At 40.0% G+C, this 13,661-nt stretch overlaps 1 protein-coding gene across 1 annotated transcript in view; it reads right to left on the reverse strand.

Annotated features, from left to right (window-relative positions):
• Positions 1-13,661, reverse strand: part of LOC109431109 (uncharacterized) — a 99,301-nt gene that overhangs the window by 9,009 nt on the left and 76,631 nt on the right. Inside the window, exon 4 of the mRNA XM_019707281.3 lies at positions 2,332-2,786. Coding sequence (XP_019562826.2) covers positions 2,332-2,786 — 455 coding nt within the window. The remainder of the gene's footprint in view (positions 1-2,331; positions 2,787-13,661) is intronic.

Here is a 13,661-nt window from a genome sequence, read left to right on the forward strand (position 1 = left end):
GCCAGGTTTTCCGAAGCGTGGGTGAAGCATTGCAGAGGGTTTTAGAGGAAGTAGGAGGCAATGTGGCCTGTTAAGGAAAGGGTGGGGTCACAAGGGATTGAAAGAAGGGGAAATGTCGAAGAAGAGATTGAGAATCAAGATCAATTCGGACTATACAAGTCAATGGTTGCTCCTCCGTGATTGATCTGAACTGGTACCATTTGCACAGAGATCCAACTGAATAATGGGCTGGGACACTCCACTTAAAGTGCAATTCAAGCAGCTTATACATTTTTGATCAATAACGGCGCCGGTTAAGTCCTTATATTCAGCTGGGAAGGGAAAGGAATGTCAGAGTGTGCTGGTTGTTGCTACTAGAGACCGAGAGCACCTCTGCTTCCCCACAACCCGTACGGACTGGGGTATGGGAGGCACCGTTGAATCGGTGATGCGAGGGGCTATTCATAGTGTTCGTAAGGTGATAAGATTGTGTGGTGAATACTTTGAAGGTTCGCTTTGGTTACATAACTTGTAGGCCTTATATACAATGTGCTGTGGAAGTTGGAAGGAAGAAAAACGACTTTTTTCAATTCATTTCTGATTCTAGCGATAGCTATGAACATATGAAATATACATGAGTTGTACATGTAGAGAAGAGAGAGAAAGTAGGTAGAGATACTAATTAGGAAGAAAGGGACGGGCCAGGAATTGAACCCATGACCTTCTGCATACGAATCAGAAGCGGTAGCCACTAGACCACCAAGAAATGTCGAAGAGATTTAAGGACAGACTTGTTAGAATCCCAAAATGGCCGACTTTGGGACCTACTCACGATTTCGAGGGCACAAATCTCTTCATAAACAAAACCAGCGTACCTGATCTTTTTATTTTAAGCTTATTACAAGTGAGCAAGAACAGAATAATGAAATTCACTGTTGTTTGAAACTTGCTTCTTGAAATTTGTGCGTCTGAAGTTCTGATGCACTTCTGAAGCGGGATTTCAAGACGTTTGTCCTTAAGAGACGACAAAGAGAAGGGGCACAGTAGTTTTCAAGGAGATGTTAGAGTGGGTCAAGAAGCTGAAAGAGGTTAAGTGTTTTAGAAGACTTCAAAGAGGTAATTACAGGACAAGTACGCTTTCAGTCAAATTTAAGAGCCGAGCCAACGATGTTTCTTAGGCGTATTGAAGGGTGTCTCAAGAGGATTTCAAGGGAGATATCAAAAAGAGGGCAGATAAGGAGGGCCGAAGAAAAAGCAATGGATTTTGAAGGTGATGTGAGAAGACCGAAGAGTAACAGGGGTTACCAGCAGGGATCCAAGAGAGATTTAAGGGGAGTGCAAAGCTGTTTTCAGAATGGTTTTCAATGAGATTCAGTGAATTTCAGGAAGCCAAAGTGGATCCAAGAAGGACCTTGAAGAAAATTATAGGGAAACGAAACAAGGAGTCCAAAAGGGTTTCAGGAGTTTGAGGTTTCATGAAGTTCTAAATATTTATGTTTGAAATTTGCAAATCCCCCTTCCCTAAGAAATCTTTACGTAATTGATGGACGACCAGGAAAGAGTGGGCAGTAATACGAGGTTTTGAAGCAATTTGAAGGGATGGGGTTCAAATGTGGTTTCTGTGAGGTTCAAAGAGAGGGATAGAGGGGCTGGACTAAGGAAGTGTTTCAGTTTTCCAATCTTTTTAAATGGGACCTTTTAACAACCCCTTGAGCATACGTTTGTTCCCCTCTCTTGAAACATCTTAAGTCCCCCTATGGCCCTCTAATTAATTATTACACTCTCACACATAGAAGGTCACCCTACTCCCCTTTAAACATCCTGGGCACTCTTCTATGTTATTCCTGGCCCTGGCTCTACGGGTCCAAGAGTCCAAGCTGGTTGAAAGGATGCGTAAGGGGCGGATCAAATGTGGTTTCTGGGAGATTTAATGGGAAGGGTATAGGGATTTCAGAGAACTCGGAGGCGGTTCCAAAGGAGTTTAACCTTTTGAACCCGGATTGTTCCGTTACTGCTGCCGCAACGACAATCTCGCTGACCTCGAACACGTTTCACGGTATCATGACCGGGGTCATATGACTCATCCGGCTCCAGAGGGTTTAAGAGGTAGAGAGCAATTATAGGATTGTTGTTGATTGTTACGAATGGCTAAACGGGTTTCTAGGAGACTTCAAGAATTTGGAAGAGACGAGAGGGGAAGGACGGTGGGCGTCTTTAGAACGGTCCCATTCCCTATTATATGTCAAACTAAATGATGATGTATTTGTTCTTGCTATAACCACCAATAAAGTGCAATCTAGTTCAATAAAATGATAATATTGAAAGGCCAAAAAAACGAATGGATCTACTTACCGCCGGATTATACCCGGTGTCTTCAATACTCGTCGGCGCTGCTTATCCTTGATTGCATCGGAATTGACGCCATCGATGCAATCACCTTCATCGGTAATTTTAATCCATGGATGGTTGAGCACCGCGGCGGCGCTGAGACGCTTGGGCGCCTCCTTGACCAGCAGTCCACGGATTAAGTCTTTAGCCTCTTCACTAACATCTATCCAATCGTTTTCTGGGAAGCTAAACCGACCCTCCTGGATCGATTCAAACAGTAGCTCTTGACAGGTACGACAGTTCTCGCCCCGATTCCAACCGCAGTCCTGCTCGCAGTTGCCGGAGAAGGGCGGATATCCGCACAGCAAGATGTACGCAATCACGCCCAGTGACCACAAATCACAACGCTTGTCGTAGTAGTTCGACTCGCCGACGAACAAGTCCACCACCTCTGGGGCCATAAACTCTGCGCTTCCGACCTGGGATTAGAAAGAAGAGGGAGATGAAAAGAAGAAAACATTAGGCACTTGTTTGTCATAGCACAGAAAGCATAAAACTAAATGGAAGCTTATGATAGCTCCTTTCATTTGATGCTCAAACTGATTCTGGTGGTAGGAATTGTGTTCTCGTCCTTGATAACAAAGTTACGGCTTCCACCTTTCAATTGCATCACGTTTAGCTATGTTGTATTTCACTATCTGGAAGAAGCATTCTATCGTTTCACATAAGATCATTTGACATAAATTCGTTTGGCATAATGATATGTTGAACTAAGTAGGCCTTCGGCATAATGGTCATTTGACATAACTGTGGTTTTCATCATAGTAATGTTTCTTCTTCTAAAAAATGTCGTTATGTCAAATGGATTTTGACCTAGCTCAAGATTCAAATTCAATAGTCACTCTCAGCTATAAAAAAATAACAATTCTCGATCGTTCCGAGGCGTGAGAATTAAAAAGTAAACAATTGAACGATCGCAGATTTGCATATACGAATTACCATATGGTGTGTGCTAGGAGAAATAACCTGTTTACTGGATCGAGCACGAACGGACATGGACTCCCATCATCCACTGGGAGTGAAGTGGAGGCGAAACGTCCATCCATCCATACCTACACCTAGGTACTACATTCATCAAAACATCCAAGCGTGATCCGCACTAGAAACCTACGTCAGAATTTTAATTGCACTCGCTCATTCTTTCTACTGTTGTACGCAGGAATCGAGGGGGCGAGAGCCCCGGCTTATGGCTATGGGCACATTATAATGCGACTACTGGCGCAGCTGAGCTACGAGTGCTCTTTCGATCAATTATCGTTTATTGTTGCAAAATAAAGAGGCTTGCAGTCCGAGTCGAGTGTCCGAGAAAGAGTGTGAAAGATTTGCTTTGCTGCATGATGGATGTTTGATCGTCCCGAATAGAACTAAGAATCAAGATGGAATCAAACTTTTTTTTTAAGTTATTCAAATTGTAGTCTCATATGTTACGATAGGTATGAAGGTGGCCGGTAATATTTTTTTTTAACTTTATCAACGAGATTTTTAACCCGGGGCTAGTTCATCTCGGGAGCCACGTTTTTACTTCCCTTCCGAAGGAAAAAATCACATTTTGTGAGCATGTCGGGAGTGGGATTGGATCCCAGGTCCTCAGCGTGATAGTCAAATGTTCTAACCATCACACCAGGTCCACTCCACGGACGGTAATAGTTATGTTCATGCATTTGGTATTCTTGTACGAGTTAGGTGTAGATCACCCCACATTATTATTAATCATTTTAATACATACACGAAAGCAAAAGTTGTAGAGAAGTCATGACTAAAAAGTCATAGGCCACTTTATGAATACGAGTCATGATACCATGACGTAAACCACGATTATCATAAATATTGCTAACCCTTTCCATAAAATAAAGCAAGTCATGATTGTCAAAAGCGTTAAGGCAAACCTATTTTTGTTTTCGGTTATCGAACGTCATGAAACTGAGTCATAAAACTATAAAGCAGAGTCATGAAATCGTGCATCAAAACAAACGGGTGAGAGCTTCCAACTAGTTAAACAAACAAATGACATCAATCTTAAATAAGATTGATGATTTCATGAACATGTGGTTATGATTCTAGAGCACATGCGTTTTGATATCATGACTCAATTTGTTAATTTTCGCCTATGGAAATGACAAATACTTGCTTCATAAATAAGGTTTGTGATATTATAAATTTACGCCATGTTTCAAGAGTACGAGCGTTATGATATCATGCCTCAATTGATCACTTTTTACTAATAATGAAACCGGAATCATAATTTCAAAATTTTTCATTATGCCTACATAGTACAAGAGTCATGATCATAAGCAATACATGATCCATGGTATTATGATACAATTTGTAACTATCGCTAATGAAACCTCGGAATCATCCATGACAAGTGTTAGTAGTTTCAATAATAAGGCTACGCCATGATTCTAGAATACATACGCCCACTATTTACATCTTGTCTTTGAAAATGTTTCAGATGGCGAAATCCTCGCCAAAAAAGTAAGTCAAATTGATGGACACATTTAGTTAGAGGCAAACCCATTTTTTTGCGGAGCCCTCGATTTTGGTTTATGTCACCGCGATTCTAGAGTACATGCGTCATGACATCAGTATTCAAATTGTCACTTTTACCGATGAAACCGGAATCATAAATGACAAATTCTTATTTTATAAATACGTATTATGATTTCATGCTTACAACGTCATCATTCGAGAGCACATATATATCATGAGCACGTGTCTATAATGGTTCAATTTGTCACTTTGACTAATGGAACCAGCACCATAAAAGAAAAGGACTTGTTTGATAAATAAGGCTTGGGATTTCATAATTTTTCATCATGATTCCAGAGTACATGAGCCATGGTATCATGACACAAATTGTCACTTTTACCAATAAAACCGGCATCATACATAACATGCGCCAGTATCCAAAATAAGGCTACGCCTTGATTTTAGAGTACATACGCCATGACATCGAGACTTAATTTGCTACTTTCGCCAATAAAACCGGAATCATTATAATAAACACTAGTTTATTGAAAAAGGCGCATGGTTTCAACGAGCTTTTTTTGCACGGTTCTAGAGTACATGTGTCATGATCCCATCACTCAATTTGGCGCTTTTTAGCATTAAATACGGTAGGTAAACGTAACTTCGTAAAACGATTCGAAGTAAATAACATGATGATCTTTTTTATGGCGTATCTCCATAACATAAAACCGACATTTATTGCGAAATCATGACATTTTTTCCAGTTTCATGTTCCATATTGTTTCCCGTGGTTATTGAACCAGATATGTTCAGGCATTTCAGTTCCTTTAGGTGTGTGAAAATCAAACCATCAGAAGCACTTTCCAATTGATCATCAATTCGTGCTCGGGCAATCTTCTCCCGCCTGATTGCACAGCCTAACAAGCCTCCCTTGGAAGAGACCTGCCTCCAACTTCTAGGAAAAGAATGTTTACTACGCAGCAGCAGCAGCAGTTCCTGGGGTCCGATGAGAAACGCGACTCGTTTCTGGAACAGTGCAGAATACAAGGCGCATAAAGAACCGGTCAAACAGCTTTTTTTTTCTCTGAGAGCTCGGGCTCAGGCGAGCAAAATATGTAGAATTCTATGTAGTTAGTTTGTGTGCTATAAAATTAATAATACAAAAGTTTCACTTTCCATTCCATCCTACTATTCTTGTTTTTCTTTTTTTTTTATTATCCTCCCAATTTGTTGAGTGGAACCCATTCAACCTTAGGAGTACTAATTGCAGCAATTCTACGCCGATGATTCACAAACAATTTTTATGTTTGTTTATTTTTAATAACGACGTATTATGACTATTATTTAAATTAATATTAACAATATTTGAGTGAAAATTTTGAAAATTTGCATTTACAAAAATTGATTGAAATTTTATGAATTTATAATAACAAAAATACAAATTTGAATTTTTCAAAAATGCAAAGTTTAGAAAAAAAAAACTACCGATGAAAAAAGCTTGTTGAAGGGCCACCCTAACGTGCCCTTCACTCCCCTTGTTGACACCGGTTCCTCTTTGGCAATTCCACCCACATATGGGCTAATTTAGTACGTTCGAGCGTAACATCTGGAAAAGGTCTGCCTGCAAAATATTAATTCCGCGTAAACTTTTTACCCACCATAATCATGTGCTTGAACTCACACAGACGCAGTAGTGGTACACACGATCTGTAGTGGGCGAGCGAATGCATCATCAACTGACTCTTTTCATCTTCGACAAGCAGTCTGACACAGCAGTCGAGTAGATGTTGGAAGTGTTCGTTCCTGTGGTTTTTTGATTATTAAATTGGACCGCTACTGGTCGTATTTAGCCGTTCCCAGATGATTGGTGAGCTCGTTCCATCCTACTTGAATTGAAGATATACATCAATCCCGTATTTATGGGTCAGCTTTGTCCTCAATTGTTTTATAAAAACCAACTTTTTGGAGTCCCAATAAGGTTATGCTTAAAGGTCTCTTAGTTTCTTGTGAGTTGATCAAAGCAATTAATGGTAGACATCAATAGAAACAGAAAACAAATGATTCGTCCACGTTTTCCAAATTAGTCCCATTTCAAACATTTCGCTCGCCGGTTGTTCTGTATGCGAACAAACGCGCCGAGAGTTCAGAATGCAATAATACAGACTACTTTTTCTCGTCGTCGTCCTCATCATCGCGCTTGTGTTTTATTTTATCTGTTTCCATTTGCAAAATAATAGCACCAGAATGCGAACCGCGCGTTGCCGTCGTCATCGTCGTCGTCTTGGTCTTGGTCGATTATTGCTGAGAGAAGGCTAACTGCGCAATTTCGATGGCGGGCGCGGTGAACACACGGACGGACGGAGCAGCCAGCGATGCGAAGTGCGATGATGATGCTATAGCAGGCGATGCTTTCTGGTTTTTCGCACATGCAGCCTACTGCGTTTATTCCGGCTTTCAAGCAGCAGCGGGATGGGTCGATGGTTTAATTTTTATTTTGGAAATTATGAATATTCAATTCTATCATTCGCTGTTCATTGTAAGGGAAAGCATTATAAATGTACAACTATTGGAAAACCAATTTATTTCATGTGAGATAATGGGGTCAATTCTGAATTAAATTGATTCTATGTTCGTACCACATCCTAGTCAATTAATACTGGTTTTCAAACCAGACTCTATACACATATCATTCAGAAACGTGCTCTCCAATGCGGTTGTCAATTTCACAAGCGAGATGGTCGCAAAGAGGAAGCAGCTTGGTGAAAGATTGCTAAAACCGGGGTTGAATGACAAGCTAACTGATAAACAAATCACACACCACCCCATACTGGCCAATATTGGTGTTTCTAATATAATGGTGTTTGCATAGTACTGAAAAATGGATTGCAATTGAATCATTATTTTCACAGTATTGCAAATTCAGACGGAAAATAGTCATCGATGCGAAAAAAGCATTGCTAATATGGTAGATAAATATTATTGCCACGATGTCGGTAAACAGATTGCCGAAAATTCAGAAGCTGAAAATTTGTCAATTTTCACACTGAATCACGGTATGCATTTGCATTACCGACACTCTATAACAATTCTAGTGAATCGCCACAAGTTAAGCTTTTATATAAAATCATAACATTCAAGATTATCGACTAGACGGCACCTAATCATCACAGGGTTGAGAATGCTGCATATACCAAACTTTTGAATTTTATTGGATTCAATTATACGACATACAGGTCGGACTCGATTATCCGGGGGTTCTTTTAACCGGGGGCCCGATTATCCGGGGCTCGATTATCCGGGAAAAACGGCTCGATTATCCGGGGAAAAGTTTGTTTTTGCTTTGTTTACAAATTTTTGGATTACAATATGTCAAAAAATGTGATAAACATCAAAGACAACACATATAAGTAGGATTTAGCCTATTTGTAAATTGTTTTTATTTTTTCACATTTTTCAGTAAAAATTTCATTTTTAAAAAACATGGTTGTAGTAATACCAAACGTTGAATATAGGCACTACAACGTTATGTAAGTTAGTTTCTATGTCTAACGAACAGTATTTGATTGAAGAACATCAAAAATAACAGAAAAAAAGCATGGGTCGATTATCCGGGTGATTCGATTATCCGGGGTCAAATGATTTTGGAGTCACCCGGATAATCGAGTCCGACCTGTAGTAGAATGGAACGCACTCACATGTTCTCTTCGTTATGTTAGCTCACTCCATTCTGTTCGCTCTCACTATCGTTTTCGTTCTCTCTATTCTCTTCGTTTTGTTCGTATTGTTAATTTTGTTCTCTCTCTTTGTTCAATTCGCTCTATTAGTTGTCTTCGCTATGCCGCTAAGTTCGTTTCCTCCGATCTGTTTTTGTTCTTCGCGTTCAGTTCGTTCTCTCTGTTCTGTTCATTATTTTGAATCGTTTCGATCCATTTTGTTCATTCTCTTCGTTCTGATAGTTCTCTTCATTCGGTTCGTTCTTTATCTCCATTATCTGCCTTATGTTTGTTCTCTGCTTTCTGTTTATATTAGTCATTTTGTTCGTTCTCTCTATTCTCTTCGTTTTGTTCGTTATCTCCATTCTATTCGTTCTCCTCGCTCGTTTCATTGTCTCTGCTATGTTCATTTTTTCCGTTATGTTCGTTGTCTCCGTTCTGCTCGTTATCTTTGTATTGTTTGTTCTGTCCGTTCTGTTAGTTTGCTAAATTGTGTCTATTCACGACGTTCTGTTTGTGTTCTCCGATCTGTCTAATATCTCGTTTCGGTTCGCTCTCGTTTCCTTTGTTCTGTTCGTTCTATCTATTTTGTTCACTATATTTGCTCTGCATGTACTTTCCGTTATCTCGGATCTATCTATTATTTTCGATCTCTTAATTCTGTTAGTCCTCTTTGTTCTGTTCGTTATCACCAAAATGTTGAGAATGTTATTACTACTGTTGTTACTACAGACCAAATATAATTCTGTATCTTGCTGGCCTCAATTACACAAAAAGTAGAATGGAACGAGCTCACCTGTTCTCTTCGTTTTTTCCGTTCTATTAGTTCTCTTTGTTCTGTTCATTCTTTCATTATGTTCAATGTCTCGGTTCTGTTCGTTCTCGCCCCATGCATTCTCTCCGTTATTTTCGTTATGTTTGTATCCTGCGACGTGAACCTTCTCTCCGTACTGTTCGTCCTCTCCATTCTGTTCGCTTTTCGATCTGTTTCTTCTCTCCATTCTGTTCGTTATCTCCGTTCTGTATTTTTTCTTCGTTCTCTCCGTTCTGCATGTTTTCTCCGTTCTGTTCATTATCTCCGTTCTGTTCGTTCTATCTATTTTGTTCGTTTTCTTCGTACTTTTCGTTTGCTCTGCTCTCTCTGTTCGTCCACATCGTACTGTTAATTCTCTCCCTTCTGTTTTTTCTCTCTGTTTCGTTCGTTCACTCCGCTTTGTTGATCCTCTCCGTTCTGCTAGTTCTCTCTAGGGTTCTGCTAGTTTTGTCTAGGGTCTGTTCATAAACCACGTAGACCAAATTTTGGTCATCTCAGACCCCCCTCCCTCTCCCCCATCGTAGACTTTTGTCCATACATTTTTTTTTAATTCGTATGGAGCGTAGACTTTGGCCAGACCCCCCTCCCCCCAAAAAGTCTACCTGGTTTATGAACGGCCTGCTAGGAGTTCAAGGCAATTTCCACCATGATATGCTAGGCAGTTCCACCAGGAGGAAATTCCTCCAGAAGTTCATCGGTAATTTCGCCAGAAGTTTCTTGGGAAATCCTCGGAAATTGTTCCAGAAGTTCATCGTTGATTTCTCCAGAAGTTTCTTGGGAAATTCTTGAGGAGTTTTGCAGAAATTTCTCCAGAAATTCCTCCAGGAGCTCCTCGGAAAATGGTGCAGACGTTTCTTGGGATTTTTTCCGGGAGTTAATCGAGAATTCTTGCTGGAGTACTTACACTCCCTAAAGAGTTTCACGGGAATTCCTCAAGGAACTTCTCGGAAGAATTCCTACAAGAATTCCACTAGAATTGCGGATTTATTTCTTCAAGGAATTTCTTCGGGAGGTCTTTGGGGGTTTTTCCCACGAATTCCTTACCAATTCATTTTTAGAAGCAACTTGGGAATTCCTCCAGAACTTCCTCGAAATTTTTTTAATGAGTTCCATGCAAATTTCTGCAGAAGTACCTTGGGAATTTCTTCAGTTCTACCAGTAACTCCTCGGAAATTGTTTCACGAAAATCCTTCATAACTTTGCGAATTCATTTAAGATAGCGGTCGTTTTTTTTTTGGGACTTCACAGAAAATTCATTCAGGGTTTCCATGGGTAATTCTGCAGCAGTTTCCCGGGGATTTATCAAGGAGTTTCTCAGGAGTTCCTCCAAGAGTGCCGTGTGAATTCCTCAAGGCATTCCTCAGAAATTTCACCAGGAGTTCCTCGGGAATACCTCAAGAAGTTCCACGAGAATTCCTTCAGAAGTTCCTCGGAAATTTTCCCAAGAGCTCCTCGGGAATCCCTCCAAGAGTTTCACGGGAATACTTTTAGGAATTCTTCTGAAATTCTTTGGAAAGAGCTCCAGGAATTTCTTTGGAATCTCTCCATGTTTTATAGAAGTTCCTAGGAAATTGTCTCATAATTTCTTCCGGAATTCCTCTTCAAGATTTCCCTAGGAAGTTCTCTGGGAATTTCTCAAGGAGTTCCTCGAATACCTCCAGGAGTTCCTCGGAGGTTCCTTCACGAGTTCCCCTGGATTTCTTCTAGAAAATGTTTTCTGAATGAATGAAGAAATAAGTTCTCCACGAGTTATTTGGGAAATCCTGCAGAAGTTCTCCATCAATAGGCTCCTAAAGACCTATCTCAATTTCTGCATAATTCGATCAAGCATTGATTAAAACGACATGTTTACTCATTTTTTAAGTATTCCTGTTAGGTAAAGCCCATAAAATATATTTTCAAAAATTTAAATAATTTTTGCAACACTCCTTGTTTAGCACTAAATTTTGGGTAAATTTTGTTTACCGTGTATGTCAAACAGGAACATTTATTGTCAAAAGTGAGCCAATGTGGTGTCTTTTGCAACCCGCTGTTTCACTTTCGTTACGTCAAGGTTGACCTCGAATGTCAAACAAGACCTGCTCATCATTATTTTATTTTCAAGTTTATTAACTATTCTGTTATTGTTTAAGTTCGAAAAAAATACCATTGAGATCAGAAAAGCATGCTCTTTCGTGTTATGCAGCAAAACCGGGGAAATATTTTTCATTTTAGGACCCTATTCATTCGGAAATATCTCCAGGAGTTCTAAAAAAAATCTTCCAGGAGAAGTCGAAAGAATTTATAAACAATCTCCGAGAAACTCCTGGAGGAATTCCCGAAGAACTCCTAGAGGAATTTCCGAGGAACTGCTGGAAGAATTCAATGCGAATTCCTGGAGATTCCTCCAGGTGACTTCCAAGAGGAATTTTCGGAGAACTTCTGGGAGAATTCCCTGGGAACTCCTGGAGGTATTCTCGGAGATTTTTTGGAGACATTCTCGGGGAACAACTACAGGAATTCCTGGGGAACTCCTGGGGAACTTCTGGAGGAATTCCTGGAGGAAACTCCTGGAAGATTTTCCTTGAAACTCCAAGAGGAATTCCTTAAGGAATTCCTTGGGAATTTTAGGAGGAATTTCCGGGAAACTTTTTCGGAAATTCCTGGGAAACTCCTAGAAGTATTCTCAGAGAATTTATGGAGAAATTCCTGGGGAACTCATGAAGCAATTCTCGGGAAACTCCCGGAAAAAAAATCCGCTTGAACTCCTGGAGGTATTGCCGGGGAACTTCTGAAGAAATTCTCAGGACATTCCTGGAAGAGTTCTCCGGAAACTCCTGGAGGAATTCCCTGGAGGATTTTTTGTGAAAAACTTGGGCAAATATTTTTAGGGAACTGCTGGATGAATTTCCGGGCATTATTACAAGAGGCCTTTTTGGGGAAATCTTGAATTTGAGAGAATCGCAGCTTCTGGAATCCTTGAACACATACTTTTCTCAATCATCGCGAACTCCAAAGCACTTATGAGGATCTCACACAGTTAAGGACCTATCGGTAAGTAATTACGGTACAAACGTTTCAAAAGCGGTAAAGATGAGCGTAGCCGGTAGTAGTGACATTCATGCTTAGGTGTTCTTGTTTGTACTTGGATTAGCTCTCCAAACATCGTTTCTTAGGGCAGTCTGGACTCTGTACCGTAACTAACGCTGACGTTTCAACACAATTTGATATAGGCCTTAGTTTTTGAACTTGTCACAGAAAAAAAAATCAAAGATTCAGTTTCAAAAGAGGCCCTGTCAATGCACACCTCATGAAATCCACTTGATTCTGGTGAATAAACTGAATGGTTATGTTTGTTATGCATGTAATCATATCACTGTCTCAAATGAATAGAAAACCCAGCAAATATGGGACTGAAATGCGATTACACGCAGTGTAAGACCTATTGTGTATTACATGGTATCTTTTGCACTGATATTAATAGTTATTCCATTCGACTGGAATGAAAATTCAGAAAATCGGCGTTTGTTCATTCCACTCCTAAGTGCACAGTGCTAATCATCGTTTCGACTTAACTAGCCTGTTGGTTAGTTAGTTGTGAGTTGATCGGTCGCGTCAGTCAACAACATGGGCCGACAATCAGCAGTAGCAGCAGCAGTAGCAGTTACGCGCGGGTAGTGTGTTTTTGTTTTTGAAATAAGCGAAAACGAGGTCAGTGATTTATTTTAAAACACACATCACACACTACACTACACTGCGGTACTCGGGGTTGCGTTGGGTGGTTTGGGTAGAAATCTTTCCATTTTCAGTAGTGGTCGTCGTGAGCGATAAGGAACCGGGTGGTGGCAGCGGCGTCAACACGCTGATTACACTCGTTTCGGAGAGAGGGCGTTCTGGTGGTGCTTCGCGAGGACAAAATGATAAAACGACGGTATGGCTGTTTTGGGCAACTCTTTGACAATTCGAGGGACTAAGCTTATTCTTGTGCAATACTTTCAAATTAATTATTGGTTCATTATATCAATCAACTGTGGGAGTATATACTTGCTCGTTCTGAATCTAATGTTCTAGTGGAGCATATCTCTTAAAAGATAAATAATAAGAAAATATTAATTCTTGATTAAATTAGTGTAACTCGATTGTATGTTTTGAGTTTTGCTTATTGTAGTTATTAAAATCAAGTAAGCTAAAGTTGGGCCAAATATTCATCCAGTGTAAAAATTGATTAGTATGAAACGAGCTCACCAATCCGTGATTGACCAGAACAATCAACAGCTCTACAGTAAAGACTAAAACACGCAAATTTTCATTTTTAACAA

Source organism: Aedes albopictus, chromosome 1 (assembly GCF_035046485.1).
Source record: "Aedes albopictus strain Foshan chromosome 1, AalbF5, whole genome shotgun sequence".
Lineage (NCBI taxonomy): Eukaryota > Metazoa > Arthropoda > Insecta > Diptera > Culicidae > Aedes > Aedes albopictus.